The sequence below is a fragment of the Lepidochelys kempii genome, chromosome 4 (genome assembly GCF_965140285.1).
Source record: "Lepidochelys kempii isolate rLepKem1 chromosome 4, rLepKem1.hap1, whole genome shotgun sequence".
Taxonomy (NCBI): Eukaryota; Metazoa; Chordata; order Testudines; family Cheloniidae; genus Lepidochelys; species Lepidochelys kempii.
Window position 1 is genome coordinate 33,733,832 of NC_136383.1, and position 15,531 is coordinate 33,749,362.

At 42.6% G+C, this 15,531-nt stretch overlaps 1 protein-coding gene across 1 annotated transcript in view; it reads left to right on the forward strand.

The window, feature by feature from the left end:
- The first annotated feature begins 1,132 nt into the window (after positions 1-1,132).
- FAM241A (family with sequence similarity 241 member A) overlaps positions 1,133-15,531 on the forward strand; it is a 28,167-nt gene continuing 13,768 nt past the window's right edge. The window contains exon 1 of the mRNA XM_073340904.1: positions 1,133-1,328. Within this exon, the coding sequence (XP_073197005.1) occupies positions 1,227-1,328 (102 nt within the window). The 5' untranslated portion in view covers positions 1,133-1,226. The remainder of the gene's footprint in view (positions 1,329-15,531) is intronic.

The window sequence follows — 15,531 nt, forward strand, 5'->3', positions numbered from 1 at the left end:
TTTTTGTTTTTCTCTGTCTAATCAAAAGTTTAAAATATTAATGGTGCTTGTTACAATGGAAGTTGCCATCAATACCTTGACATACAAGCCTGGATCATATATAACTGTTTAATGTTGTAAAGTGAGGAAGGGTTTCATTAAAATATTATCCTTTGCTGGTCCGTAGACACTGACGCCCACTTGTCTAAACGACAGATCATCTCCTTTCTCATTCACCATCATTGTTGCAACTCCCTATAGCCAAGGCCAGATTTCCAATTAGGCATAGTAGGCACATGCCTGGGGCACCTAAAAGTTAAAAGTCGGTTAGAAGTTTCATTTTTTACTGAAAACAGGAAGGTCAATTGTAGGTGAGAAGGGGTGTGTCCTGAAGATGCTGTGCCTAGGGTGCGTAAACTGTAAATCTGGCCCTGCCTACAGCCATTGCTTAGATTATAGAAGGTGATAGGAACATTTTTAATATAGTTTTGGCTTTTACTGGGATTTAGAAGCTAGAAATAAGGAGTAGCATGTTGCACTATATAACCATTCAGCTCTCCAGCATATGATCTGATGGCCACCGCCAGCAGTGCTGTGGACTACAGTTTGGAAACTCTAGGGTAGAGCATTACAACTGTGACAAGAAAAATAAAGAAGTCCCAGTGTGTCCAGTGGGGCATTCAGACGACAATATATTAAATTCTGACTGCGTCAGGGCCTCATTCTCCCGGACAGTAGGATATGAATAGCTTCCCCTGAAGTCAGTAGGAGTTAGCTAGATCCTGCAGGGAAGGGCTCTAGCGCTTTGTCTTTAATTCTGTGTTCCGACTGGCAGGGCTGGAATATGAAAATTCAGCCTCTCTTCACACACACACGCCTCCAAAGAAACGCCCACTCAGCCCCAGCCAGCTCCCTCTCCTCAGCTAGACGCACACCCAGGCGGGGTCCTCCCGCCTGCCCCCAGACACATGCCGCCTCAGGCACCCCGCCAGCCCCACGGGTCCCAGCCACACGCCCTTCCCCACCCCGCTCTCTCACACATGCTGGCGCTCGCCCCCGCCCCCCAGACCCCGTGACAGCACAGACCCGCCCTGCCAGGCGGCGGCCGCGGCGGGCATTGTGCGGCTGAGCGGCGCGCTCCGGGCTCGACCCTCCGCCCGTAGCGCGTCCCGGGCAGAGGCGGCGGCGGCGGCGGCGCTGCGGGCAAGGCTGCCCCGGGGAGCAGAGGGCGCTGGTGTCGGAGGGGAATGGCCTCCATGGCGGGGCTGCTGCCGCCCGGAGACTGCGGGTGCGAAGGGGACGCGGAAGCAGCAGGAGCCCGGCACAGACACTGGCAGCCAGAGGAGCGGGTCAGTTTCACCTTCCCCGCCTGGGGCACAGGGCAGGGCAGCCGCGCCCCAGAGCCACAGGCACCAGCTGCTGACAGAGAAGGCAGCCGCTAGCCTCTTCCCCCAGCGCCTGGGGGGAGGGGGGGTTGTAACCAGGGGGCTGTACCCGGAGCGGCGCCATGTGTGTGAGGGGGTTGTACCCCCTGCCTAACCCTGGTGCAGGTTGGTGTCTCTCCCCCCTGCTCCCCGAGCAGCAAGTGGAGCACAGGGCGCGGACAGACCCAGCGGGGCCACCCCATGCCGTGCTGGAGCGGGCAGGGGGCGCGGCCCCGCCCGGCCCAGGGGCACGGGGCGATGCGGCCTTCGCGCCGCCTCCTGCCCACGGTGAAGGGGGTGGGCATAGCAGGGAAGCGGAGCCCCGGGGGGCGAAGCGGGGAGCGGCTGTGCCTTGAGACCTTTCCACCGGGGCGGCTGCTCGGTGCAGGGCCGGCGAACTGGTGGGTGTGTTGGGTGCTACGATGTAGTGTAGGATACCGCTCCGCGTAGTAACGTGCTACCGGTAGCACTTATTGATACGTGTAGATTGTAAGAAATCCTATTGTACGAAATTGCTACCTGATTACTACGCAGAGCAGTATCCTACACTACACCGGGCAGCCAGGGAAGCGTAGAGCTTGGAGCGAGGGTGGCTGAGGTACCGGTGAGTGTGCTGGACCTCAGTGTGCGAGTCACCTGGCAGCCTGGTGCTTTGGTCACCTGGTCTGGAAAAGGGAGAGGATGGGTGATCTTTCTGATGAGCTGAGGCTAGTTATTCAAGGGGTTTCAAGATTTTGGTATCTCCCCTGCAAATTTATAAATTATATCAGATTCATCGTTTTTTATCTCCCTATCTCAAAAAGATCTTCAGTCACTCCATCTTAAGCAGGAAAACTGCAAACAAGATTTAATGGTATCCAGCTTTAGAGTATGAATCCTTAAAAAATAGTACAGCTTTTGTATTGTGTGTAAGCCATCAAAATCAATTTTCTGTGGTTCCTGCAGCTGTGCACACAACTTCCTCAGTTAGCAATTTCGGTTCGTGACTGGTCTGAACTGCAAGAGAAAATTGAGGAGCGACCAAATACATTAAAGACTCAAAAAGACATTACAATAATGCAAAGTGCATGGGAGGCAGTAAGAAAATTAGGTGATCTACTTGAAATTTATTCTTTAGATTGAGGCAAAAGATGATTATGAAACCACTTAAAGCAAACTTCCTATAACAACTCAAATTGTATATTATAGGACTGCAGATTTTAATCATGTCAACAACATCCTTTTATAAAATGCAGTTACATAGTACAGTAACATTTGTTATGCCCTCTAATAATATAACTACTTATGTGGTGAGGTGGCATTGTTTCCCCCATCCCCTTAATAAGAGAAATCAGATTTGGTAAGGAGGAATGTTTAGAATAATTATTGATATCTTCACAATGGTTCCAGTCCTGCATCAGGCTCTGCTAGTACATACGCACCTGAATGTAGTGTTCTATGCTAATAGAATGGAGGCAATAATGACTTTAGATGTAGGTCCTGACAACAAAAAAGCTTTAAAACAAGTGTTGCACTTCACATCAATATTTGGTTGAGCTGCCGCAATTAATTAAAAGGACTTTTTAAAATGGCAGTATTGTAGCCATGTTCTCTCAGGATGTTAGAGAGACAAGGTGGGTGAGGTAATATCTTTTATTGGACCAACTTCTGTTGGTGAGACACACTTTCAATCTTACACAGAACTCCTCAGGTCTGGGAAACCTATTTAAAGCGTCATTACTAACAAGGTGGAACAGATTATAGGTGGAATAAATGGTAACTACTCACCTACCTTGTCTCTCTGATAACAATGGGGTTTATGAAAACTGAATAATTATAAGAATTTAACTAATTACTTAGTTTGTTTACACAGGTTATGCATTTAACATCACTTAGGGAAATTCTGTATTTCACTCAACTAGCCAATGAAAACAGACTGGTTAATTTCATTTTTGTTTAGAGTTACTTTCACAGTGGGTAATCACTAGTGCCCTACCGATTCAAGGTCCATTTTGTTCAATTTCGTGACCTGGAGGTTTTCAAATCAGTCAGTTACACGTTTTCAGATGTTTACATCTGACATTTCACAGTATTGGTAACTGTGGTGGCCCCGACCCAAAAGGTGGTCGGGGGAGGGTCACAAGGCTATTGTAAGGGGGTCATAGGATTGCCACCCTTACTTCTGCGCTGCTGCTGGCAGAGGTGCTGCCTTCAGGGCTGGGCAGCCAGAGAGGAAGGCTGCTGGCCGGGTGCCCAGCTCTAAAGCCAGTGCCACCAAAAGCAGCAGCGCAGAAGTGAGGGTAACAGAGTATGGGGGGTGGATTACCACATGTCTGGTTTTCCCAACAATCTCCTGCCCAAGGTAGGGGCTGACAGCTGGAGCCAGAGGCTCTCCACGAGGGGGCAGGGGTGACAGCTTGACCGTCCTGCAGCCACAGGTGGGTCTGACCCACTCTGAGAGCGGCCCCTGCTGGAGAAGAGGAAGCCTTGTTTCTCCCCATCCCTGGCCAGGACTAGTAGCTGGAACTCTGAGCAGGGTAGGAGCCGCCGGCTGGGCTCCAGATGTCACAGGGAAGATCAGATTTCACTGTCCGTGATGTGTTTTTCACGGCTTTGAATTTGGTAGGACCCTAATAATCACATTTTACATCGTGGCAAAATGTTTGGGTTGCAAGCTCTGCAGATGATTCAAGCAAAGAACAGTGTTCATTACGCATTTACAATATTATGAATATATTTGTATTTACATAAGAGTGGCCCTACTGGGTCAGACCAAAGGTCCATCTAGCCTAGTATCTTGTCTTCCGACAGTGGCCAGTGCCAGGTGCCCCAGAGGGAATGAACGAACAGGTAATCATCAAGTAATCCATCCCCTGTCGCTCATTCCCAGCTTCTGGGAAACGGAGTCTAGGGACACCATTTCTGTCCATCCTGGCTAATATCCGTTGATGGACCTGTCCTCCATGAATGTATCTAGTTCTTTTTTGAACCCTGTTATGGTCTTGGCCTTTACAACATCCTCTGGCAAGGAGTTTCACAGGTTGACTGTGTGTTGTGTTAAGAAACACTTCCTTTTATTTGTTTTAAACCTGCTGCCTGTTAATTTAATTTGGTGGTCCCTAGTTCTTGTGTTATGAGAAGGAGAAAATAACACTTCCTTATTTACAGGTTTCAGAGTAACAGCCATGTTAGTCTGTATTCGCAAAAAGAAAAGGAGTACTTGTGGCACCTTAGAGACTAACCAATTTATTAGAGCATAAGCTTTCGTGAGCTACAGCTCACGTGAGCTGTAGCTCACGAAAGCTTATGCTCTAATAAATTGGTTAGTCTCTAAGGTGCCACAAGTACTCCTTTTCTTTTTACTTCCTTATTTACTTTCTCCACATCAGTAATGATTTTATAGACCTCTATCATATTTCCCCTGAGTCGTTTCTTTTCCAAGGTGAAACGTCCCTATCTTATTACTCTCTCCTCATATGGAAGCCGTTCCATACCCCTAATAATTTTTGTTGCCCTTTTCTGAACCTTTTCCAATTCCAATATATCTTTTTTGAGATGGGGCGATCACATCTGCACACCATACTCAGGATGTACTGTGGATTTATATAGAGGCAAAATGATATTTTCTGTCCTATTGTCTATCCCTCTCTTAATTATTCCCAGCATTCTGTTTGCTTTTTTGACTGCCGCTGCACATTGATTGGATGTTTTCAGAGAACTATCCACAATGACTCGAAGATCTCTTTCTTGAGTGGTAACAGCTAATTTAGACCCCATCATTGTATATGTATAGTTGGGAGTATGCTTTCCAATGTGTATTACTTTGCATTTATCAACATTAAATTTCATCTGCCATTTTGTTGCCCAGTCACCCAGTTTTGAGAGATCCTTTTGTAGCTATTTGCAGTCTGTCTGGGTCTTAACTGTCTTAAGTAATTTTGTATCATGTGCAAATTTTGCCACCTCACTGTTTAACCCTTCTTCCGGATCATTTATGAATATGTTGAATATGACTGGTCCCTGTACAGACCCCTAGAAGACACCACTATTTACCTCTCTCTGTTTCCTATATTTTAACCAGTTACCAATCCATGAGAGCACCTTCCCTCTTATCCCATGGCAGCTTACTTTGCGTAAGAGCCTTTGGTGAGGAACATTGTGAAAGGCTTTCTGAAAATCTAAATATATCCACTGGATCCCCTTGGTCTACATGTTTGTTGACCCCCTCAGAGAATTCTAGTAGATTGGTGAGGTATGATTTCCGTTTATTAAAACCATGTTGACTCTTCCTCAACAAATTATGTTCATCTGTATGTCTGACAATATTGTTCTTTATTATAGTTTCAACCAGTTTGCCCGGTACCGATGTCAGGCTTACAGGCCTGTAATTGCCGGGATCACCTCTGGAGCACTTTTTAAAAATTGGCCTCACATTAGCTTTCCTCCAGTCATCTGGTACAAAAGCTGATTTAAATGATAGGTTACAGACTACAGTTAATAGTTCTGCAATTTCACATTTAAGTTCGTTCAGAACTCTTGGGGGAATACCATCTGGTTCTGGTGACTTATTGTTGTTTAATTTATCAATTTGTTCTGAAATGTCCTCTAATGACACCTCAGTCTGGGACAGTTCCTCAGATCTGTCACCTAAAAAGAATGGCTTAGGTTTGGGAATCTCCCTCACATCCTCAGCCGTGAAGACCAATGCGAAGAATTCATTTAGTTTCTCCGCAATGGCCTTATCGTCCTTGAGTGCTCCTGTAGCACCTTGATTGTCCAGTGGTCCTACTGGTTGTTTAGCAGGCTTCCTGCTTTTGATGTACTTAAAAAAAAATGCTATTACTTTTTGAGTCTTTGGCTAGCTGTTCCTCAAATTCTTTTTTGGCCTTCCTAATTGTATTTTTACACTTCATTTGCCAGTGTTTATGGTTCTTTCTATTTTCCTCACTAGGATTTAACTTCCACTTTTTAAAGGATGCCTTTTTTCCTCTCACTGCTTCTTTTACTTTGTTGTTTAGCCAGTTGGTTTGCTCTTTTTTTAGTTCTCTTACTATGGTTTTTAAATTGAGGTATACATTTAAATTGAGCCTCTATTATGGTGTCTTTAAAAAGTTTCCACGCAGCTGCAGAAATTTCAGTTTTGTCACTGAACCCTTTAATTTCTGTTTAACTAACCTCCTCATTTTTGTGTAGTTCCTGTTTCTGAAATTGCATGCTACAGTGTTGGGCCGCTGTGGTTTTTTTCCTGCCACAGGGATTTGATGTTGTGTAAAATATTTCTGCATAATCAAAATTTTGAATTTAAACTATTTGATATTTCCCTTTGTAATTGCTTTAACAATTTCTCTGTTGAAATATAAAACAACCAATAATTCATCCATGTTAGCATACAAAGCTACTTCAAACCAAGATACAATCAATATTGCTTTTTGTTGATTTTTATGAAATTTCACAAAATGGAGTGGTGAGTGCACTCAATCATGATTCGTCCTTTTCATCGGAAGAAGAAGCTTGCTTGATACTTATAGAATGTGTTCTTTTCTTTTAATCGTAACTTTAGAGACAAGTAGGAATATAGCACAACTTTGTTGAATTAAACTGACATCAGTGCACCTATCTTTTAAAAATGTTGATCAGTTAGAGGGGCCAATGCTTCCTTCCCATTCTCCTGTAAAAGAGATACAAACAAAACTATGGGTGGAACTGGTGTGTGGTAGGGAGGTATACAACAGAAAGAGTAGTGGGTCCATTGCACACTTCCTCCTCCTACCCTGTAGCCTGTGGGAGGTCCTTATACAGGATACCATAGAATAGGGACAGGAAATAGAAGGAACAGACAGTGGTTGCTATACATATTATGCTTCCCTGGTACAAGAAACAAACTGCCTCTGAAGTTAATGCTGCAGGTTCCAACATTAACAATTCCAGTGAGGAAGGAACTTCTTGCAGACTAGCAAAATAAACCACAGTGACAGAGCCAGTGGTAGGAGCAATGCTACCAGGAGATAGCAGAATCCCTTGCGAGAGCACTCAGGGAGATCATGTCCACATGTTTTATCAGGTGCCCATGGCATTTCATCATGGAACCTGAGCCTAAATGATTATGGCCATGCCCTTTCTACCTGTGCAAAGCTGCCATCCTGGAGCCACTAGAAGGAGAGTGTGATGACGACAAGCACATTTGTCTGTTTAAAGCATCTCTGTCCCTCTTTTTTTATGCAGTGAGGATGATCTTCATGAAGGGACAGGAATCTTGTTAAAATGTATAGGCAGACGGGGGAGTTTTAATTGCCAGCTAAGAGAAAATACACCTTCATATTTTTTAGAAATATTTCATTCGCTCTAGAGCATGTTTTCTCATGTGTTCAAGTGCTGAACAATGAGCAAATAACAAAGCAGATGCAGCATTACAAAACGCAACAAAATCAAGGGCATCAGAGAGTTTTCAGTAAAATAATAGGAGGAAAAATCTTTAACAACTTAAATGTTAATAAGCCAAAGAGTCAGCAATACAAATAACTATTTCATATTTTTGCAAATGAGCTAAAAATTTTCTTTGTTCAGAAGAGCCCAGCTGATTTTAAAGTGGGGTGGGCAAACTTTTTGGCCCGAGGGCCCCATCTGGGTAATAGAAATTGTATGGCGGGTCATGAATGCTCACACTACACTGTAGTGTAATGCCCCACGCTACAAGAAGGATGTGGATAAATTGGAGAGAGTCCAGCGAAGGGCAACAAAAATGATTAGGGGTCTGGAACACATGAGTTATGAGGAGAGGCTGAGGGAACTGGGATTGTTTAGTCTGCAGAAGAGAAGAATGAGGGGGGATTTGATAGCTGCTTTCAACTACCTGAGAGGTAGTTCCAGAGAGGATGGTTCTAGACTATTCTCAGTGGTGGAAGAGGACAGGACAAGGAGTAATGGTCTCAAGTTGCAGTGGGGGAGGTTTAGGTTGGATATTAGGAAAAACTTTTCCACTAGGAAGGTGGTGAAACACTGGAATGCGTTGCCTAGGGAGGTGGTGGAATCTCCTTCCTTAGAAGTTTTTACGGTCAGGCTTGACAAAGCCCTCGCTGGGATGATTTAATTGGGTATGGGTCCTGCTTTTAAGCAGGGGGTTGGACTAGATGACCTCCTGAGGTCCCTTCCAACCCTGATATTCTATGATTCTATGAAATTGGGGTTGGGGTGTGAGAGGGGGTGAGGGCTCCAGCAGGGGGTGTGGGCTCTGGGGTGGGGCCAGAAATGAGGAGTTCAGGGTACAGGAGGAGCTCCAGGCTGGGGCAGGCGGGGGTGAGGACTCCAGTTGGGGTGCGGGGGCTGGGGATGAGGAGCTTTGGATGTAGGAGTGTGCTCTGGGCTGGGACCGAGGGGCTCGGAGGGCGGGAAAGGGATCAGGGCAAGGGCTTGGGACACGGGATGGATAGGGGCTCTGGCTGGGGATGAAGGCTCTGGGGATGAGGAGTTTGGGGTGTAGGAGGGTGTTCTGGGCTGGGACCTAGGGGTTCAGAGGGCAGGAGGAGAATGGGCAGGGGGTTGAGGCACAGGGGGGTGGCTCGGAAGCGTGGCTTGGGGTGCAGGCTCCAGGCACCACTTACCTCAAGCAGCTCCCGGAAGCAGCAGCATGTCCCCCTCCCTCCGGCTCCTATGCAGAGGTATGGCCAGGCAGCTCCGCTGCATGCTGCCCCATCTGCAGGCACCACCCCTGCAGCTCCCATTGGCCGTGGGAGCTGTGGGGCAGCGTGCAGAGCAGAGCACCCTGGCTGCCCATACGCATAGAAGCCGGAGGAGGGACATGCCGCTGCTTCTAGGAGCCACGCGGAGCGGCCCCCGACCCTGTGCCTAGTTGTGGAATATTTCATCAGGGAATATCTGCCCAGAATGCTTAGTTATTCTGAAAAAGCACAGAGCTGTGTGGACACAGTGACACAAGGGAAGTAGCTTAACCTAGAATAAACAAGGCAGGATGAACCCACTCTTTTACTATAGCTTTCTGCTTGTTATAGTGGAGAAACATGAAAAATCTTTCCCATGTAGATGAGGGCTAAATGTCATATTATGTTCTGTATGTATTGTATAAGAGAAAAGATGAGGATAGCAAACAAACTTTGTATTGTTAACTAGCATAGAACTATAAATGCCTGTTACTGATAAAAGTGTTACAGATAGGCAGGCACCATGTTGGTTTATCAAAACTGAAACTAAAACCTACATTAAGAGCTGTAGATTCTAAACGTCTTTTATCATCAAACCAGAAAAATACTGCTTTGTAAAAGGGGGGAAAAAGTGTGTCATGCAGATTGTACCAAAAGCTCTTTATGTCTCCGCTCAGAGAAGTCCACATTTAAAGTCTTCCTTCACTAAGGGTATGTCTATACTACCCGCCGAATTGGCAGGCAGCGATCGACTCCCGAGCACTCTCCTGTCTACACCAGTACTCCACCAGCACGAGAGGCGCGGGTGACAGGGGAGCGTCAGAAATTGACTCACTGCAGTGAAGACGCTGCGGTGAGTAGATCTAAGTATGTCGACTTCAGCTACGTTATTCACATAGCTGAAGTTATGTAACTTAGATCAATGGCAAAATTCCCATTGACCTCACTGAGACCAGGATTTTCACCCCTGGTTAAGTGTAGTGAGGTGTAAGTGGCTTCTCCTTTAGCTCAGCCACATGATCACAATCCTGCATTTCCTCAGCCATCCAGACAGATAAGCCAAAAATCTGACTTCCTCCCAAACATGGTATGTGGTGTAGATGCAAGAATTAATGTATGGCATTTTTGCACATAGAGTAGTTAATTGATCCAGGCACACACCTGTACCAAATGTAGCGTGTCATTTTTTAACAGTATTTTATTTCCAAAAGCATGTTTCTTCTTGGTGTTTTCCTTGGAGAACTTTTTTTATTTATTTTTTTTTGAGGCAGAGAGATTTCAGATTATAAACTCAGTTATTATTTGTTCAGCCTGTTTAGGTTTTGAAGCTCTGAAATTTTTAAAGAAGATTTCAACGAGCTATGCTACAAGTATTTTTCCAGTATGGAAAAAACAGAGGTTAAGTCAAAGAGGATAATTTCAGTGACTACAGATGTGGCCTTTACGTTTTGCCTTTGCGTGATTAGCAGCACTGGCAACTTCTGCCTTGCAGGATATTTTATAGTTCTCTGATGTTTTAAGTTCACTCTTATCTTGCTGTCTCCAACTCACATTAACTTGACAGAGGCCAGTGTTGTGTCAGCCCACTCTTAGACGTTTCATCATTCGCAGAACTGTAGGATCAATGGACACTAATAGTTTTCCTTTCTCTACCAGAGCCAATGACCACATCATTTAAATCATAAACTACCAGAGGATCAGCGAGTTTTCAAAAGCAAATTTCTACCATTAAGAATAGAAATTGTGGTGCCTCAAGTACTGTTTCTGGTTTATTCCAGACCCAGTTAAATATAAAACCTAATGGTCTCTCTATTTCTCATCTGCAGTATATGGGTTTATCTCTATGCCCAATTAATACTGTGTCTGGTCGGACATCTTTTAAAAGTTTTGACTGGAACATTTCCAATACACATTTTAAAGTTGTTTTTGGTTAAAGGGTCTATGGCTGAAATCCTTCAAAGGGGTCTTTCAGTCAACAGAGGACCTTGATTTCTTGGCAATTATGCACATAGAATTACAGCACTAGAAAATTGGTGAAAATGGTATGTCCTCATACATATTTTTCCACTAATTGAATGCTACTTAATTTTACAGAATTCCTACCAAAATTCTAGTGTCCTGATTACTTATTCTTAAAATGGGATTCAGCAGTGGCAGGGAAAAGGGGGAATTCACCTCACCTATTCACTAGAATTTATACAACATTACATATTGGAAACTGCACACAGTAGGTTATAGCCCAGTCTTGCTCTAAATTACATCAGTGTAACTGTAATAGTAGAAAATTGTACAAGTATATCTGAGGGCAGAACTTGGCCTTTATATATTAAACAGTTTTCCAGACAGTAGTCCAGTATAGTTTTTTCCTTCTCTGAAATGTTTTTTTAATAACACTTTTTTTGGGGGAGGGGGTCTCAAGTGCTTAAAGGGTGTTTAAATCTGGAGGGTTGTTTTGGACATACAGTATTTCAATTTACTACAGAAAAAAATGGGTAGCAGTAATTTATTATAAAAATATATAAACACCTAAGTGTGGGATGATATGTACATTTCAGTAGATTCCCAAGCATGCAGAGGGACATCTGCAAACGGAGTGGAGGCTTCATCTGTGACTGTAATGGTCTCAAATAAGTTTGTGCTATCACTATGAATGTCTTGGCTCCCTACTGAAGAGGCTGCCATGTATACAGTAATACAGTGCTCTGTAGCTTCCTCAACAAGGTTTCAGTGATTGTAGCCACATGTTGTTTACTGCAGTAAGTTGTTTTTTTTCCCCCTCACAACTGAATAGCGTGTTAAGTATTAACATGTTCTGTTCACTTTTGTAGTAAACTTCTCCAGATTATAGCTTTTTCCATACACTTAAGAAGTTGTCTGTTGTTCCTTTATAATTTGAATTTGAGAATAGATCAGTGCCAGGATACATATGTGCTAAATTGTAATTCTTTCCTTTAGCTTAGAGTGCTGCTGTGTAAAGTTGACTTGATTTTAGAAGGGGACATCGCTAAAAGAAAAACAAAATCCTGAGGTTATTAGATGCCTCAAGCATATCTGGACATGTTTAAATACAAGAAAAGGCTTTATAAAGAAAGGACCAGCGCAAAAGGGGCTGAAATCAAATATATATTTAAAATAATATGGATGGGATAAATTTCTAATGATAGCAATAGAGGCATCTTAGTATAGTTTGACAGAGAAGGAAGATGGATCTAAAAGAAACATGGAGCACAACTTCTAAAATGATTTTCCTTCTTGCTGTCTTAAAATTTCCTGTGTTTTGTTTTTGCCCTATTTTAATGTTTTATTTGATGCAACATGATGATAAATCATAGGGTGGGGTGGGCAGGTCTAGCTTTGTGTTTTCATAAAATATTATTTTGATCTAAGTTCCTTATAGTATACTCTTTCACAAAGATCTGAATGCGCAGGAATTCAGACTTGTGGATAGTGTTCACTTGGTTGCTGTGCTCAGATTTCAGTTGCCATAACAACTTGAGGCAGTACTCTTAGATTTCTTTTTTCCTATGGTTTGCATCATCGTATTTGAACTTTAGTTGCCATTTCAGCTGAATACAACTTTTGCATAGCAGTTGCTTTTCTTTTCATTGTTTGTCAGTTTATTCCTTATCTCTTTGGTCAGTCTTACAAGCTTATTCTTGTTTCTCCTTCTATAAAAACAAGTCACTTATTGCTACTCAGACTTTATTTCTGGTTGTTCAGGCCTTTGTATCTTATTTCTTTTGAATTATATGTAAATTAAAAGCACAAATACTAAACTCTCGGTGCCTGTAACAAATTTTAAAGCACAATCTATAAAACAATCAGCAAACTTTGCAGCTAATCCAGCCTAGCAAAACAAGGCTAACAAAAAGGATATTTTAAAACATAAAATAGCTCACGCCCAAATACTACTAACCTAGATTCATCTCCCCTTGGCTAAAAGGCAGAGGACATAGATGAAATTTGCAGAATTCTCTAACATCAGCAAATTCTGGTTGTTTCAGACCAAGGGAAGTGAATTCCAAAGCTGAAAATCCCTAGAGTTAAGAGACCATGATCATGCTATGCGCAGAGGCAAATTATTAGGTATTTTAGGACTACTTAGGTCCCTGTCCTGAAAATAGATCCACACACAGAGAGGCCAAGAATTTGAATCAACATGGACTACATTCTTGCTCTTAAAGAGTGTTCTTTCCAGGTTAGGGCTGAAGTACATTTGTGGATGATGTATGGAAAGTTACACTACTCTTGTCAGGGTTGTACCTGTTACATGGATAGATAATTTCAATATCCAAGGCAGGCAACACATTAATACAAAATTTATTTAAAACTTCTGCTGGCATTTTGAAGCTTATTGCTGCTGATGATGATCTTGTTGGCATGTGTTATCAAATGTGGCATCGACAGGGAGGTAGTATGACTACGATATGATGGTTTTCATAGTGTGCTCAAGTAAGTCTCTCATTTTTACAAAAATATATTCATTTTCAAAATATGAAAGATGTTTATATACTTTTACTGTGATGAATACTGGACCCAGATATCGTTCTGTGTTAATACCACAACATGTGCTTTGTTGAAATTCCCTGTTTAAATTTAGAAAAGAAATCTTTAATGGATACTATTTCCAGAAATACTGGTGGTCTTGGCAATTTTCCTATACAGGAAATCTTTGCTCATTGTTTGTTCTATCATCTGCAAGCACTGTTTAACTGTTCCTCATTTGCTTTCCATCTATTAGCCTTTTAATTTATATGCAGAAGAATAAATGTTCTAGGGTAGTGAACCTGGTCATTTTGCCCAAAGCAGTTTAGATATTTACTGTTTTTCTGCCCAGTATTCTATTGCCTGAATATCAAAATCTATATTGTCACTTAGACCTGCACAGTCAAAGACACTAATCATCAGTTTTTGAGGCTGCAGGCTGCATTCTGCCATCAATCTGCATGTTAAACTTCAGTGAAAGTCAGTGGGAGTTGTGCATGTGAATTCTTTGTAGGGTATGTTCCTGTGGCTGGGGAACAGCAAGATTGGTTTTATAAAGTATTTTGAGTGAATAGGATGCCAAACTTTCATAAAAGCTAACATTTGATGAAAGGTTACTACATTTCCTGTATGATGCTCCGTTCTAACTTAATGATAGAAGAGGGAGGAAAATAGGAAAAGCAAAAATATCCTTGCTGGTTAACTCTTAGCCAAATCCTGTTGTGTTTAACCAAGTAAAATAATAAGTAGTAGTAGTAGTAATAATATTTTATTATTTTGATGTTGTTATTATTCAAAGTTATGTTTGGAAACATGTTGAAATTCTGACCTTCCCCACAGCAGTGGAAAGCTTAAGAAACAGCAGAATTGCTCTGGTTTGAGAACATACATCATTAGTAAGCCGAGTGCCCATGCATGGCAACCTTGTATGCCACGGAGCAGAATTCAGTGGAGGTAGTCTTCAGGAATGCAGGCAGAGGCTATATGTAGGTAGCCCAAGCGATTGTCAAAGGGGTAACTGTAGCAAATGGGATCACAATCTAGCCAAACCACCATCTTGACCTATCTAGCAGATCACTCTGAGTGCCTGGAAAGTTGAGTATTCTACTCTTCCATTTGTTGTATTAGCAGCTACATATCCAGCAAACATCCGTTACATTTGTGCTCAGGATTCTGTTTCCCAGCCTTGATTGTTGTGTTGCTCTGAATACGTAGCCTGGTTACCTAATTTGGGTCCTTCCATGGGAGGTGAAGGTGCTCATGATTGATTCCTTCATGAATATCCCTGACATCAGCTTTCGTAATCTGTTTTCTCATATTTTTGGTCAGATTTACACTTAAGAACTTCATTTTACCTTGTATTTTCTAGAGACCCTGCTTTGTCACATCTTTAGAGCTTCCTGTGTTTAATGTTTTATCATTCAAAAAATTCTGTTGAGTATTTTTCAGCAAATAACTATAAAGCTAAAAAGTCAAGTTTCATAGCATTTTTTTTTACATTAAAGTATGCTTGCCATCAGCCATACACACTGCTTCTTGATGTGAAAATAACCCTTAGTGAGATAAAATTAGTAGCTGGGTTATGTTAAGGCTAGAAACTGCAGGAAAAATTTGTGGCCTTGCTTGGTTTGGGTTTTTTTAATTTTTATTTTGCCATTTATTGGTGGTAACCTTTTTTTTCTTGTGCCTATTAGACATTTATTATTAAATGTCAATTCAGATTTAAATCCAAAGCTTTTTTTTTTCACATTTAAGGTGAATGTGGTGATAATCTTAAGTGCGCTATTCTTTCCATTATTTCTTTCTTTTGGTAACTTTGTGCATGTGACTTGTCCTCGTTTATGGCTTATGCCATGTCTTGACAGTTGAATCAGCTGTTCTGGAGATAGTGCTTCTTGTCTGTAATCTGACAAGAGCTTTTGTTTCTGGTGGAAATAAGGATAGCTCAATGGTTTGAGCATTGGCCTGCTAAACCCAGGGTTGTGAGTTCAGTCCTTGAGGGGGCCATT